This window comes from Varanus komodoensis, unplaced genomic scaffold, assembly GCF_004798865.1.
Source record: "Varanus komodoensis strain SLA01 unplaced genomic scaffold, ASM479886v1 scaffold24, whole genome shotgun sequence".
Taxonomy (NCBI): Eukaryota; Metazoa; Chordata; class Lepidosauria; order Squamata; family Varanidae; genus Varanus; species Varanus komodoensis.
The window spans coordinates 588,824-605,319 of record NW_025335641.1 but is presented as its reverse complement, the minus strand read 5'-3'; the positions used below and the strand labels follow the sequence as shown (position 1 = coordinate 605,319).

Here is a 16,496-nt window from a genome sequence, read left to right as displayed (position 1 = left end):
CGGCAGTGGCCACAGCAGGCAGAACAGACTTGCAAAGAGAAGAGCACAGTGCAAGAAACATGGCAAGGCTGATTCAAGGCAGGGCAACGTGGAGAAGGGGCAGGCACACCAGGCAAATAAGGAAAGCAGCACTAAGGACAGCAATAGCGGAAGGCGATCAGAGCAAATCGAACATTCCAAAAGGTCAGACAACCCTATCTGGAATGTTTTTTCTTTGGCAAGTGCTTTTTTCAAAGCTGCTTCCAAAAGTCAATTTATCCATTTCTTCATTAAAATGCATTTGAATCACCATTGTTTCATGGATTTTTGCAGCATTTTCCAAAACTATCTATGCTTAGTGTCAAGAAAAGGCACTTTAAACAGGTAGGTTCAATATTTTTGATTCCGAGAATTGATTTCCCTGTAAAGGAAGATAAAAGAATTTGTTGTATAATTCATCCTTCCAATTTAACTAAAATAAACAATATTTTTTATTTTTAGACCTTTTGCTTGGAATAATATTTGCTCTGGTCTCAATAATAACTAATATACTTGTTATTGGCATCCTTTTTGAAAAAAATGTTTTGTATTTAACCTGTCAAAGCATAATCCCTGCCTGTCTAGCCTCTTTCTGTCTGTCCGTCTGTCTTTTAATTTATTTATTTATTATTTTACTATTACAAAGCAAACTCACAGTAGCAGAGCCAACCCTAACATTAGACAGGCTGATGTAGTTACCTCAGGCAGGTTCAGTGGAGAACAATGTCTCACCATTAGTATTAAAGACAGATTGATTTGCCTATCCAGATAGAGTTAGTACATGGAATGAGAAGCAGGCATGCTGTCTGCCTTAGGCAGCAAAATGTCTTCATGCAGCCCTGGCCAGTAGATAAAAGCAAGTATTTCATCTTACAGAAATACAGATGATATTAAAGAATAATAGCTTAAATTCAAATCAATTGAATTGCCCATAATAATAATTAATGTTGTACTAAATCCTGGACTTTATTATCTCAAGATAAAATAAAGTGATGCAATTTTCTATAAAGAAACTGTTTACTGATCTCTCTTTTATGAGGTAAATTATATTAGTTAATTTCATCATCCAGGGAGTATCCTAAATCCTCATATAGTAACATCAATTGTTGGAAAATTAACTCATTTTCATCTATACATTATTGTCATCTGGGCAGTCATCAGTATTTAAAGAATAGTTCTGACTTCATCACGTGGGACTATATTTTTAACTTTTTCCAAATGAAACTATCAATATTAAATTAAAAATGCTCATCAACAACAACATTTTTCATAATTTCATCCTATGTCATCCTCCAAAACTTACGACCATAAGGGCCATAAATCATGGCATATATTTGAACAACTGGAACCACATCACCAACATTTTCCTTTTCCTGCCTAAAGACTCCTAAAGATAATTGTTAACTAGCATTGTTTATATAAATTAAGTAAATTTATAAATTTTCTTTTATTTGTGCTCAAATGTGTTAAGTGATTTACCTTCCTTTTTCCATTTAGTCAAGCAGATGTTCCTTATTTTAAAGTTAACTACAATATCATAACATTGACTGTCTCTAATGTACCCCATTTGATATTATTGCTTCAAAGCTAGAGCAATCTCTAAGAGACCAACATGTAGATATTAAATTGGATCTTCATGCCTAATCTTGCATTATTGAAAAACTGAGATACAGTGTTCTATTTCCCTAAGCATGTAATGATAGCTTTTTAAAAAAGTGACAATTGTTAAAGAAATTTCTGAATTCCGTTATATATTTACCCTAATAAATTATTTTCTCCTAAAAATTCAGATTACTCAATATTGTTTTATATTAAACAGGAGTAAAAGTTGGTAGTCCAGAATTCACTTTATTCTTATAGAGTGAATTATCTATTCACTCCATTCTTATAGATCTATTCTATCTATTGTATAGATAATTCATTCTATTCTTATAGAGTGGATTATCAGATTTATATAAATTGCTAATATGGAGGCTTCCCCTTATCATTTCTATATCCTTTATTATAAAACCAGAATGTGTTAATACTAGTCACTCATTTCCTTTGGTCTATCTTAGTTCCTTTACCTGATATAAGCCATGATTTTAGGCAGCAAAGAAGCAGTATAATGCCATTTAATACGGTAAGGTGCTAATAAAATATTGTTGCACTAATTGTTGCCTTTTTGCTGTCTGATATTATTTTTGCCATTTATTAGTACTCCATTCATCAACAACAGAATATGAAAAATTAAAAAGTATTCTTGGCCATACACTATTTTATTTGTTGATATTTTCCTAGCCCAATACATTCTGCTCCATGGCAATTTCTCAAGATCAAAATCAATTACTTGTTCATTGTTAGTATAATTATAGGCTATGCAGTCTTTCAAGATAACCATAATCCATATACCAAGATATTTGACCGGGGGATCTCTTCATAAGAGTGAATATATTTTAGCTTCTCCTCCTTTTCTAAATATCTATTCAGATATAAATAAATTGATTTTCTACCCTGCTACTTGACTAAAATGTTTAAACAACCCTAGAAATTCCCCAAAACACCTTCAGAAGATCCTGTAGTATCAATGCAATATCATTAGTATACTAATTAATTAATTTTACATGATTAATTAATTTTACATAAATTTAACTCCTTGCCTTTATTCAGAAATTTACAGCAAGAGTTTCCATTCCATAATGGAAATCCAAAATGCACATGCAAAAAAGAAAGAAAATAGTAGTAGATAGTACATATCCCTGACAGATAGTGGTAGTGGGGAAGATTTACACTATATCAATTTACATGCACAGAGGCAGTAGTATTTGTATATATTAATTTGACCCATTGGTGGTGCTAATGTGGCTGCCCATTACTCTCTGAACTCAATTGATTACAGGTGTCCTATGGAGGATTAATGGAGTGCAGAGGCAAGAGTTGTCATCCTTACATCCTTTAAAACAGCTAGACAGCTGATTTCCATCAACTGCAAGAAAGTGGGAAGGTACTCCAAGTGTGGAGCCAAGCTTAAACACTGGAGTGAGTTCCCAAGAATGGAGCTGTGCATTGAATTAAAATTTTCCCATAAACCAAATTTATGCAATTCTTGGTGATAATCATCCCATACTATATGTTCAAATGCTTTTTCAGCATCTAAAAAAGTCATATAGGATTTTTATTTGAATCAATTAGTCACTGAAATTGAATTGCGCAGACTCTGAATATCCATTTACAATTTTTCTTACTAAAGCCTGTCTGATCCTTTCCAATTTATCTATTAATTATGCTATTTAGTATGCTTTTAAGAATATTTGTATTTTGAAGTCTTGATTAAACAAAGCACCAACTGATAGGATTCAGTTTTAGTTAAATCTGCATCATATTTAGAAATAATTGTGCTGTACTCTTGCCAGGGCTTTGTTTTGTTGAAATTTATATCTGCTCAATACTACATTGCATAAACTTCCCAATATAGTATTTTAAGAAATTTTGTTATATTCTGCAAACCAACTTACTGATTTTTGTCAAATGTGCCAGAAATTGTATTTTTCTCCCACCTAGTCTATCTCCTGAGCCTGTGGTACTTGGACTATTCCAGCTATTGTTCATTGAGTAAAGAACAAATGCTATAAAGAATCTCAGGAATTCTAAATTGGAACTTTCAAACAAAGTTACATATTTAGGTAATCCAATATAACATTATAACTGCATAAGAAAAACTATGAGAAGATTTGCCTGAGGCAAATTAATGGAAAATAAACTATTAATCTGATTAAAACTAATTTGTCTAATCAGATCAGCTAGAGATCCATACAAGTGTCTCAACATGCTTCTCATATAGCTTGTGTGAAACAGCGCTGATAATATCATTGCATATTTCAAAGCTTTATTTATTTATTTATACATGTATTTATAGGCCGCCTACAACCGCCAAGGCCTTCCTAGGCAGCGGTTAGATGTTTCTGTCTTGTGTGAAAACTTAGCAATCCTGTAAATATTTCACAAATGCTCACAAAATTGTATTCTATCTGGACCTTAGCTGCTTCAAATTCCATTCTTCCTTCATTCTATTTTGTTATACATCAGTATAAAGACCAAAGTTTGCATATATTTTGTTAGGCATTGGTATAAAGTCCAAAAATTAAAAGCTAATCTATCTGACATGATGGTGCTCAGAAACTGGTAGACCAACAGTTATGCCAGTATAATTTCATACTATCAAGTATAGGTATAGATGGCTACATCTTTAGAGTGCTAAAAGTATGTTTGGGTCAAACCCTGTTGCAATCTGTCTCTCTAAGCATTCACCAGCTTCCTATTGTGCTCAGCCTATTCCTATTGTGCTCTCTTCCAAAGAGAGCCACTAGGAGAGACAAAGTCCTCAACATTTGATGAGCCCTGTTGCACAACCAGCAACTTTCAAATGGTGGCTTTCAACTCAAATGCTGGCTGCTCCTCATGCAGCCCCCCAAACTGCTCATAGCATCACTCTTGTGCATAAGAACCAGCCACTCTAACTGCCCGGAGTGTCACTCAGTATTTGAGAGATGCTAGGAGCAGTCAAGGAGGCTACACCAGGAGCAGCTATTATTTGAACAGTTTTTCCTCATGTGCAAGAGCACTGAGTAGAGGTCGATTCCTTGCAAACTCCCCACAAAGAGTGGACACCCTCAGCATGACTGTAGACTCTGGGTTGCTGGAAAGTGGACTGGATTGTGGGACCAAGTCCTGGTACTCCAATGGATTCCCACCCCAAGAGAAATTACTCACACAATCCTGGTCTGCAATGTTGTCATAAGCCACTAATGTATCTGCAATGTGCTTTCAGAAACAAGAAATGAAGGCTTGGAAATGAAATAATATTTAACTGGATAGTTTGACAGTTCTGTATCACAGTGTTCTTTCCCTTCCCCCTCCCCGCAATCTCTCTCTTTCAATTTTATATTCCATCAGGCAAATCAGGAACAGTCAAGTAGTTCATCATTTGAAGAAAAAAAGCACCTTTTTACAGCTGAAATTGGACCTGTTCCAGCAATCTGTCATTTGCATTCTGAAAATAGGAATTTTGTAGCAGTTCTTCCACATCTAAGTGTCCAATCAGAGAAATCAGAAGGACCCAGGATAATAATATGTTTACACAAACACCAATTATTTATTTCCAACCTAATTTAAAGCTTCCACCTCTAGTAGCTATCCGAGTATCCCCTCAACATGCAAGCAATTTAAACATGTGGTTACATGTGAACACCAATGACTAAAATTATAGGGCTGTAATCTTTTCCCCCTAGTAATCAGTGCTACTTGTTCTAAGATTTGCCATCTGTACCCCAGGGATCAATTCCATGAAAAGCTACTGGTTGGGGCATCTAATGAACTGCTCTTTGAATAAGAATGTATGAAGCTCAGTTTCACTGGGGTCCAAATCTGAAGTCATTCTAGTCCAATTTAGCATCCTACTGCAATTATGTTTTGAGGGCCAAATGAAAATTACATGGATTTTTGTGCACATTTAAAATATTTTTCTCTGAAGGGTTCCTTGTTGGATAAAGCATATTTGCTAATTTATGTATTTTTGCATATTTTTGAAATATATGTATTTCCTGTTCACATGAGTTTTTCCTGCTTTTTGATTTTTTTAAAATATATGTGTTTGTATGTACTTCTTTGTGAACTCTATGACTTCAGAATGTGCAACAAACTTCATACCTGTATTTTTTAGGTTCAGGAAGTGTGAATTTAGCTCTGAATTGTAAACAAATTTCTCATTCAGCCCCAGTGATAAGTATGAGATTTTAAAGAGCTTTGTAAAAGAGGGAAGGTTAAAAACACCCACTGTAATAATCTGCTTCAAAGACTAAACCATTGCACAATTCTCTGAGAGGTTATCTTAGATAGTCAGCTGAATAAGATATGCGTTAAAGCTATGTCATTTTGTGTGCTTGTTTTTCAGACTAAAATCCATGAAGAGTCACTTATACCTTATTTAACTGTTGTGGCTGAAGCAGTTAGGACTGACAAGGAAGAACAGGGCTACAAATTTTCAGTGTTCACAAAGAAGGAAACCTACAATATTCACATCAGACTGGTTCCAAGTGAACTTGTTGAAAGTAACTTTAGAGCATGTTTAGATGGTATTGTGTCACCTTTCTCATTCCAGTTAATGATGTAATTTTTATTTTACTATTATTTATTTTTGTGATTTCTAAGTTACTTTTCAGCAAACTAGCAAAGATGCACAGAATGAATGGTTGAAATTCAATGAAACAAATTCAAAGCACAGTGCTATTCCCCCCACCCTTCATGTATTCTATACCCCAAACAAGATGCAGGCCATGTCTTGTGCCTTGCTATTTGGCCAGAAAACTGTTTTTGGCCAACTAGAAAAAGTGCAGGAGAAGGGGAAGGAAGAAGGCTGGGATGTAAATAGGAATTGCTGTTAAATCTTTTGCCCCAGTCTCTCCCCCCCGCCAATCCACCAGCACCCCCATTTTCTACTCTTTGGGGCACATTTGCATCAGCTGACAGTTCTTTCTGCATCAGCTGTGAGAGGTCTTAGCCTTCAGAGTCCCAGCTTGGAGACTGCAGAGCTAAGAGTACTGAACGTTCTGGTAATCTCTAAATTAGATTCCTGCAATGCACTCTACATGGGGTTGTCCTTGAAGATGGTTCACAAGTTTCAGCTGAACGTATAAGGCACAATCTGGCCCAGATGCATTGGCTGCCAATATGCTTCCAGCCCCAATTCAAGATGTTGGTCTTACCCTGTAAAACTCCACATACCATGGGACTGCAATACCTGTCGGAGCACCTATTCCAGCCCTGATCAACCCAGACAGTGTGCTCAGCCTCCAGGGCCTTCCTCCATGTGGCAACCCCTTGAGAGGCTTGGAGGGTGGCAACTAGGTTGAGGGCCTTTTCTGTGGTGGCCCACCATCTTTGGAACAACCTTCCTGTTGTGGCCTGCCTTTTGCCAAATTTGCCATTTTTCTGGTGCCAAGTTAAGACATTCCTCTTTGTGGAGGACTTTAAAGTGCCCTGAAAGAATTATCCAAGTGCCTTACATTTATTCTTGGCCAGGTTTTTTTTATTGTCTTTTAATGTATTTTATGCCGTTTTCAATTAATTTTGAATTCTTGTTAATGTCTTATTTATTTACACATATTTATAGGCCGCCTATAATTGCCAAAGCCTTCCTTGGTGACTTGCAATGTAAAACATACCAAGAGTAAAAACACATTAAAAACCAATTAAAACATAATAAATTAAACATCTATAAAAACAATTTAAAAGGGTAATAGCATACAGGCTAAACGTTAAAAAAATTCCTAAAAAGATATATTTTATCTGTTGTATTTTATTCTTTGTATACTTTGTTCTAATCTGCCCAGAGAGCTTTGACTATAGACACTATATAATTGAAATAAATGAATAACTAGATAAATAGATAGAAAAACGACAAATAATCCTATGTCCACCCCACTCACCCAGAAAACATCAGGATCAAGCCATTACAAATCACATCAGGAAAGAATTGCTACAAAACAAAACATGGCAACAGCAAAAATGTCAAATAACAATCCCTGACTGGTTAGTGAGTACAGATTAATCCAGACTGAATATTTGCATAACCTTCCTAAGCCTAACATTTCAAAAAATAATTTTTAAAAAATTATCAGACCTGAAATAGTTCATATAGCCCATCTCCTTTTGAATAGTCATGTTGACTATTGAAAAGTCAACTAATAGTTGACATGTTTTGCTTCATCTTGTCCTCCATTAACTTAGCTAGTGTGTGTGTGGGGGGGGGGGGCAAGGGATGGGGGTCCATGCATACATGTGCAACCTGCTGAGCTATCCCTTTTACCCCTTCTGATCTGAATACAAAAGCAAAACACTAAGATAACTGGGTTCCTGGAAACTTTCCAGCTCTTGAAAATGGCTCAGAAACTGCAGCTTGTGCAGAATGTTGCACAAATTAATAACTGGGACCCAAGGGTCCAAACATAAGCCCGTTTTAGCCTGTTTGCACTGAATGCCTGTTTGCCTCTGAGCACAATTCAAGACCTATAAGGTCTTACTTGGCTTGGAAGCACAAGCACACCTCTCCCAACCACAATCTACAAAGGCACTATGCTCAGCCTCTGGGACCTCCCTCCAGATGCCTACTCTTGAGGGAGATTCAGAGGGTGGCAGCAAGGGGTGGGCTTTCTCTGTGGTAGCACCCCATCTGTAGAACAATCTCCCCACTGCAGCCTACCTGGCGCCAACTTGTCATTTTTCAGTGCCACGCTATGCCAAGGTCTTTAAAGATTTATTTGGCAACCCAGGAGCGTCAGGGGATTACCCATCACAGATAATCTTCATTTTTTATGTATGTTTTAGCTGCTTAAACGTTGTTTTAATGCTGTCTTGATTTTATTATATTTGTACTGTATTGTACTTTTTAATAGATTATTGTAAACTACCCAGACAACTTCAGTTATGGGACAGTATAGAAATACAAATAATTGATCCTGATAGGGTTGGATGAACACTTTGAGAATCTGTCCCTCCAGATTCCATGGATTGTGATTGACTCAGTCCTGCATAATGAACCAAGTCAAGAGGAAGTTCACAAATGTTCACACACCCCAGTTGTGCTGCTGGAAAGTTTCATTATGGGAAAGTCACAATCCACGTATTTCCTACAGATGTGAGTTATATGGAATAACAACATAGGACCCACAGTTACAGTTTCAAAATCTAGGAACATTATGAAGACACGTTCTGCTCCAAGCAAGCCATTAACTTTGCATTTCTTTCCTATAATATTTGTTTTACTTTCTATTAAAGAGTTCTCTGAGTCTGGGAAACAGATGCCGGGATTACAAATTTGAAGTAAAAGCTTCTGAAGGTACACTTGAGAGGCACAGAGCCTTCTAGCTACTCATAACATCCGCAAAGGTGCCATCCATACTGCAAAAAAACATTCTTGGTATATCAACCATATGATTACTCATTCTAATTGATGAACATTTGGTTTAAAACAGTAAAAGAAACTGACTCATTCACAAAATTCATATCTTGATATCTTCGAGGGCTATGGAAGTCCTTCCTGGTCTTGCATATATTCATGGTTTCTCAGCAGGTTATCAGAAGAATCCTTCACATGAGCTTCTTTTGAGAATGGTTACATTGTCTCCAGATGCAACCGCTGCAATCATTAAAATTCCTCAGGCATGAAGTCATTTCCCCTTTTCTCTTTTCTTTTTTTTTTCTTTTGTGTGTGTGTGTGTGTGTGTGTGTGTTTGTTTTTATTTGGCTTTATTGGATCAATTCAGTGGACACATGTAGGAAGATCCAGGGTTTTCAAAGAATTAGCTACTGAAATCAGTGTAGAGGTACAAATGGCAAACACTCGAGCCATGCTCTGAATTATCAGTTCCTACTGCCCAGAGCTGGATTCTAACATGCTGAGGACAAAATATATATCAATAGTATTATATGCATGCCCACACACACGCACACACCTAGAGAGAAGGAGGGAGATAGGGAGATAGAGAAGACAATGTAAATTTATTTATCATTTATATATTTAAAACTTGTGTAGACTGTCCCATTACTGAAGACTCAGGGTGGTTTAACAATACAAATGTATTTTTTTTAAAGACAGCATCCTAAAATTTAACCAATAATAAAACCTCAATTAAAACAGTCAGGTCTTAAAACATTGGGAAAATAAAAAGGTTTTGGCCTGGCACCCCCATTGTGGAGTTCGCTCCCCAGAGAGGTTCACATTTTTTTCTGTATTACTGCCTCCTCGCAGGATTTTCCTCTCTCTTTTCTCTCCTATGGTTTTTTTCCCCCCCTTTTGGTGTGGGATGCAAAACAGTTCACCTCATAAATGTGCTTTTCCTGGAAAGAAACCTGAAAGTTTCCAAAGAATAGATTCGTGAATATTTTGAAATACAGCTCCCATACTTTCCAGGCAAAGTGGCTATCAACTATGCTAGGAACTATGGGAGTTGTAGCCCAAATAAATCTGGAGGCTATCTGTTTAGAATTATGATTCTTCAGACCAGTTTAAGAATTTTTCAGGGGAAAATGTGATAAAGTTAAGGTTGGAAGGATGTCATTTCACAGTCCCATGTGTGTGCTCTTCCCCAAAAGGGTTGGGTTGGGGACCCATGGTAAAATGTGCCCTAGGATTAGAGAATGGACCTATTAGTCAATCAACCATATTCCCCATCTTCCTCCCTATAAACACACATTATTTTGGAGAAATAATGAAAGACACTATTTATAAGAGGAAAAGCAATTCTGAACACTTCTGAACACAGAATGGTAACAAAGCCATGCTCTCTACCAGTTTTGATTCCAGTATGGAGGGCAGTCCAGTTTGCCTTGAAAAACACCAAAAGTGACCTAGTTTTGCGCAGGGGTCATTCAAATCCACTGCACACTTTTAACAGAAATATCTCACTTTCTGCAGATTTTTTTAAAATTCTGACAGAAGGGATGCTTTGTTTCCCAGGACTCCTTTTTGCTGGAGCAGTTAAAAATATGTCATTAGGCTTGTATGTTTTTTTTCCCTTCATCCCTGACACGTGTTGTAGAAATGTGGGGCTGGTATAAAGGAAAGGTGAAATCAGTTCCCCAGAAAAAGTAGGCTCCATGAAGTCTTTCCCATTCTACCCATCAATTGTAGATAATCTCATTTGTAATCTGTGTAATATGGACTAGCCCTTACGAAGTTCTATTGAACATCTGTTACTGAATGCATGAAAGAAAATAAATCTTACACGGGCTTTTCTTGCATTTAGATAAAATTGAGTGGTTTAGCTTAAGCACTAAAACTAGGGCTTTAGGCAATTCGAAAGATAGAAAAGGTTTTTCTTTATGAGATTAAGAGCATGCTGGGCAATGCGTCTTTTTCTGTCCAAATATGCCACCTGAACATTAAATCAAGGTAAGATTTGTCTACAGCCATATTGATCCTAATGTGTTTCTTATTTGTTTTCTAGGTAACTTTTTACAAGGACAACCTCTGTTCTCCAGTTTTCTTCTCTGCTAGTCCAATGCTATGTTATCAGTCTCCAGAAATAATAAAAAAAAGTTTAACTTTTTATATTCATTTTCATTGTTGGCCCATGCAGATCAAGGTAAATAAATATTTATTTGGCATTAAGCCACTATTTGAACCTTATCCTTAGCTTTGTGCAGACATATAGGACTTGATCCTGACTTCCTCATGGTTAGAGTAGACCCATGTGAAACAGCAAAATTAAAGTTAGTTGTAACTAATTTAAGCCCTACTGATTATACTGTATCTAAGCATGACTAAATCTGGCTCGAACATACTATTTCTGCTTCAACACCAACACACACCAACTTATGTATGTCTACTCAAAGGTAAATCATTTAACTCGTTATACTGCTAAGGCAGAGTGTATGAAATAGAACTGCAGTAGCAGAGTATTCCTTGTCATATTACTTAAAGTACTTTTCTTGTGACATATCCGTGTAGCAGTCATTCACATGCCTAAATGATACTGCGGAACAAAAGGTGATATATTGTCAATCACAAAGAATTTGTTGTTCAAGTTCATCCTGGTTGGAAAGTATACAACTTAAGAGACTATTCTAGACTTTTCACCTGGCTATTGCATGATTATGACTGGACATGTTCAGAGTTGACTGACACTTATATTAACTATCTTATCAGGTGGGTAGGTAAAGAGAGAATTACAACTTTTGACAAGACAATATTCAGAAGTACTGTTGAAAATAATGACTGTGACCTTCTAGTAGCTCAAGCCTGCAGCAAAAATGCAAATTATAACCCACAATTCCTTATATGGACGACACAGATCAGCCCTGATCATCCAAGGAAGGTTATGCTCAGAGTGTCTTCAACCTAAGTTTTATTAAATGTAACAAATGTATCAGATGAAAAGGAGCAGGTTTAGATTATTTCTATTGGTTTTTCAGGACATTTTAAAAATAATAATGCAAATAATTTTTATTGTGAGCCCAGCCTATCCTTAGAGTCAGTCCAGGCATTCATCATTACAAGGCTTCCCAAGATTTTAGTTTCTAATTTTTCACTTTAGTTCCTCTGCATGAAATGAAAATTGAGTGATCTTATATCCATGAATCCTAGAATATCAGTATCCTTGCTACTAGTAATGGTTTCAGAATCTGAAACTAATCAAGATACAGCTAGAAAGCTCATATGACTATGAGAATCAATGTTCAAATTTCAGATTGGCAGCAGGGTTGGATGACAACTGCTATTATCTCTGATCAGTAGCTGTATTTTCTGTGGCATCAATTGGCCTACAGTCATGCTTGGAGCCCAACAGGTAGCCTACCTATGGCTTAGACAAATCATTGCCTCTAGGTCCGCCCAGCACACAGAGTTGTTTTGTGACTCTAACAGCACTTTGGCCTTCCTAGGGGAGGGGCAGTGAACAAGATAAGCAGGCTCTCTTCTCTGCATACTGCCCCACTGCCTACAATAGAGTTCAGACAATTTACAAATGTTTTAAGACTGAAAGGCTCTATTTTCAAATGTTCCTTGAGAGAAAATTGGAAAATAGCAAGCCAACTATATATGTGTGTGTGTGTGTGAACATTATCTGCTGTTAGGATGCTTAGTTGCTTTGTTAAACTATATAGAAAATGGACCTTATATAACAACTTCTATAAACCTGGGAAAAGTGCTACCATGTAACAATTTATGATTTAGCTATTATTCTTGTTTGTTCTTATTGGTGTTATTAATATTGACACCTCTGTGTGTATCGCTTTTCAAAGAATTAAAGAGATGTGTGCATTCCATGTTCTTACATAATACACTTTTTGCTTTTCCTATCTTTCAAAGTTGTATTAAAATCTTGCCTAATTTAGAAAAATTACATGTGTTGTGTAATGGAAAACAAATGCTACCAAATGGACAGCTGTGTGCGAACTGTGCAGGTACTTCATCTTATATCTTTTCTTAAATCACACTATGTTCAATTCACCTGAATTAAGTCTAGCTACTCTACTAATTATGAAGTGATCCCTTAGCTTATTATATTCTTAAAACCTATCATTTAACAGGTCTGCTATAAGTATATAAGAAAATACACAATGAAAGCAAGATGTTTAGTTAGTATTGATCAATAATGTTGCACCTATTGAGCCTACTTCCTACAAAATTGATGAACAAATATGTACAGTACTGGCAGTACAGGTTATATCACTGAATATAAGACCATCAGAGAAATCTGGAGGGAAAAACAAAACGTGTCTTGTAATGAATGTAAAATGGCCAAATGTAAATGAAACATGAATGTGTTTTTATGTTCTGCTGAAAATTATTATTGCTGTAGAATTAGGGATGCCATTTTAAATTACTCCATCTCTTCACAGAGAACATTGAAATTTGCAACATTGACAACACTGCTTGGGTCATGGCTCTAGAATATGGCCAGGTAAATGTGACTTACAATGCTATTGCACTGAGTGTAAGTCCTAAATCTCTTGTTCTAGAATTTTCTGCTTCTTTTCTTTCATGGGAATATTCTTAACGTATTGCATTATATGGAAATACACATGAGCAACTGCAATAAATTTTGATTATTCATACAGATCAAAGTAACTTCAGAGATGAGAGGCAAGATCTGTGGGCTCTGTGGAGACAACAATGGAGAAATAAGGAATGAAGGCCAGATGCCAAATCAGCAGCTTGCAGTGAGAGACATTGATTATTTATATTCCCGGAAAGTATCAGGCAGTTGTGCTACAGGTCAGTTAAATCTGGAAATGGCAGCAGCAATTCATAGTGAATGCTTGATTCAAGAGGAAGTATTATCTGTATTCCATATATATTGTAAGGTTGATGTTAGTACTTTAATAATATTGACCAGTGATGCTTTACTTCCAGAATGTCAAAACAAAATCATTACTTCTGTATTAGTGATTTGAAGGAAAGAAAAATTATGAACTAAATCAGCTCTGTCAATACACTGTCGATGGAGAAAAAAAATATTGGGTCCTGCTTCCTGACTCCTTCAGGGAATATGCAAAAAGTTAGACACATTAGAGAAGAGTTCCTACACCATCATTCTTACCAGTCCCATTCCCCCTGCTCCCGCAACCTTCCCAGAACTTACTTTAGTTGTGAGAAAATGACAAAAGAGAAGACTGTTAGGAAGGTCTTCACTAGTGACAGAGGGCTTAACACCAGGTCCTGAATTTATTTATTTAAAGTTTTTTATATGCCGTCCCCATTGCTACACAGCCTCGGGATGGCTCACAACATAAATAAATAAAACAAATAGAATAAAATTTACAATTACAATTTACAATTAAAACTTGGAAACACATTCACTGCATAATTAAAACTATAAATATTAAAGATTATTAAAATACTGTTTGAATAAAAAGGTCTTGGCCTGGCACCAAAAAACAAATAACGACGGTGCCAGGTGGACCTCTCTGGGGAGCACATTCCACAGATGGGGCGCCACCGCAGAGAAGGCCCTCCCCCGGGTACTTTGCTTCCTAATATCTCTTACGGAGGGCTCCCGGAGGAGAGCCCCTGCTACCGATCTCAATGCTCCTGAAATTTTCTGTGCCTGTTCAGGAGCATCTATTGTAGCCAGAGTGCATGAGGAAGGAAATTCTAGTGACTTTATGCTTAAATGAGTTGAGCCAAGAGACATTAGTAAACTTTTCTATAGACACCTTGGAGACTTTCTGGTAATTCTGTGTAGAAGAGATGACTACAGCATATGAAATGAATTCATTTCTGAGACAGTTTGGTAGGTATATTAAAATGTTTTTTGCTTAAACACTCAGCTCCTTCTTCTTATCATGATTTTCTAAGGCTACAATTGGATCACATGTTGTAGGTAATACTCTTGCTGCTTCCCCCCAGCATCTGCTGCCTTAGGTGCCCACTTCATTCTGCTTACTGTAGGGCCAGCTTGTTCTCACCAATACAGTGTCTCTCTTCACAAAGAGACCTTTCCTAGAGCAATTCAGTCCAGTTTTTGCCTCTGCACTCATTCTCTGAAAAGAGTGGATAGTTCAGACCTGTGTGTGAAATTCAGCTGCCATTGCACCACTCCCTGGGGGCCTCTTGTTGCCTCTTACAATTTTGCAACCAAGTGGCTGCATTGTTGAATGAATTGCTCTTCAGCAAAGGACTACATCGCTTGCTAAAAATGCAGTGCAAAGAACACTGTGCAAAGCCACAAATCAAATATATACACACACAGAAACGTATATAATTATTTTAATACTATAGAAGCATAATATTGCTTACTATATTTATAATCACAAAAAATGATTGGTGACTCTATAGTATTAAAAGCTCCTGATGAAACTGAAAGAAAATGAAAGAAGAAAGTGAAAAAACAAGACAGCAACTGAGCATTAAAAAAAAAAATCATTACTACAGAAGAGTTGCACCATTTTAAGGTCAACAATTAAGAAATTGAAATTGCAAAAGATTTTCCATTTCTTGGCTCAGTCATCAATTCAAATTACTCCAATTCAATTCAAGTTACTCCAGCCAAGACACTAGAATACTGAAACTTGGAAAGGCAGCAAAGAAGAAATGAAAAAACGATCATTAAATCATCAAAATGATCATTTCACTGGAGACCAAGGCCAAGATCATCTGCAGTACTTTATTCCAGATCATTGTTTATGGGTGTGAAATCTGGAAAGTGACAAAGCTGACAAAAAGAAAATTGATGTGTTTGAAACATTGCACTTGAGCGGAGCTTTGTGAACAGCTTTCTGGGCCAACAAAAAGATAAGCAAGCCAGGACTTGCCCTGGAACCAAATATTACAGCACTGAAGCTGTTGAAGGCAAAGCTCACTAAAGAAAAATACTAAGAAAAACCAAAGGCAGAAGAAGATCAAATATTAGATGGCTCAGTTCTATAAAGAAGCAGGGTTGTCCAGGAAAGGACATTTTGGAAGGCACACATCCATAGAGGTTATCAGAAGTCACAGATAACTTGACAGCGTGTAACAAGTATTAAAAGAACCCAAACGTTCTATTTTATTATCATCATTTCTTGGTTATTTCATTATTAATTAGGTCATTGTCACTAAATTCAAGGTGGATGTATCACTGCTTATTTTATAAAAGTGTCCACAGTCCTTAGAATATATATTGCTTTGGATTCTGTCCGCAGTTTACCAATGGTGCTTTTTTTTTTTTTTTTTTTGACAGAAACTGAAATGACCTTGTCTGGGTCTGAGAAGACATTGGCAGTACAATTCTGATGACAGACAGGGCCTTTCGAAAAATTGCCCTGACACAATACTTCACATTAATCCTTCAATGCTCAAATTAACTGAACAACTGAACAGACTCACTAGAGTGCTATGAAAACACATTTGCATTAATTATTAATCCAAACTGAACTAAAATCAAGAGGGCTGTGCATTGTATGATTTTCCTAATAAATTCACTGCATCAAAGGTATATGCATGGTCTTTTTATGCCCAA

At 36.5% G+C, this 16,496-nt stretch overlaps 1 protein-coding gene across 1 annotated transcript in view; it reads left to right on the top strand.

Moving 5' to 3' along the window:
* Nucleotides 1-16,270, top strand: part of LOC123024486 (vitellogenin-1-like) — a 63,394-nt gene extending 47,124 nt beyond the window's left edge. The window contains 12 exon segments of the mRNA XM_044432238.1: nucleotides 2,076-2,140; nucleotides 5,948-6,162; nucleotides 8,467-8,518; nucleotides 8,830-8,953; nucleotides 8,956-8,971; nucleotides 9,075-9,213; nucleotides 11,504-11,589; nucleotides 11,702-11,884; nucleotides 12,863-12,957; nucleotides 13,396-13,457; nucleotides 13,615-13,771; nucleotides 16,218-16,270. Of these exon segments, the coding sequence (XP_044288173.1) occupies nucleotides 2,076-2,140; nucleotides 5,948-6,162; nucleotides 8,467-8,518; nucleotides 8,830-8,953; nucleotides 8,956-8,971; nucleotides 9,075-9,213; nucleotides 11,504-11,589; nucleotides 11,702-11,884; nucleotides 12,863-12,957; nucleotides 13,396-13,457; nucleotides 13,615-13,771; nucleotides 16,218-16,270 (1,247 nt within the window).
* Nucleotides 16,271-16,496: the final 226 nt, after the last annotated feature.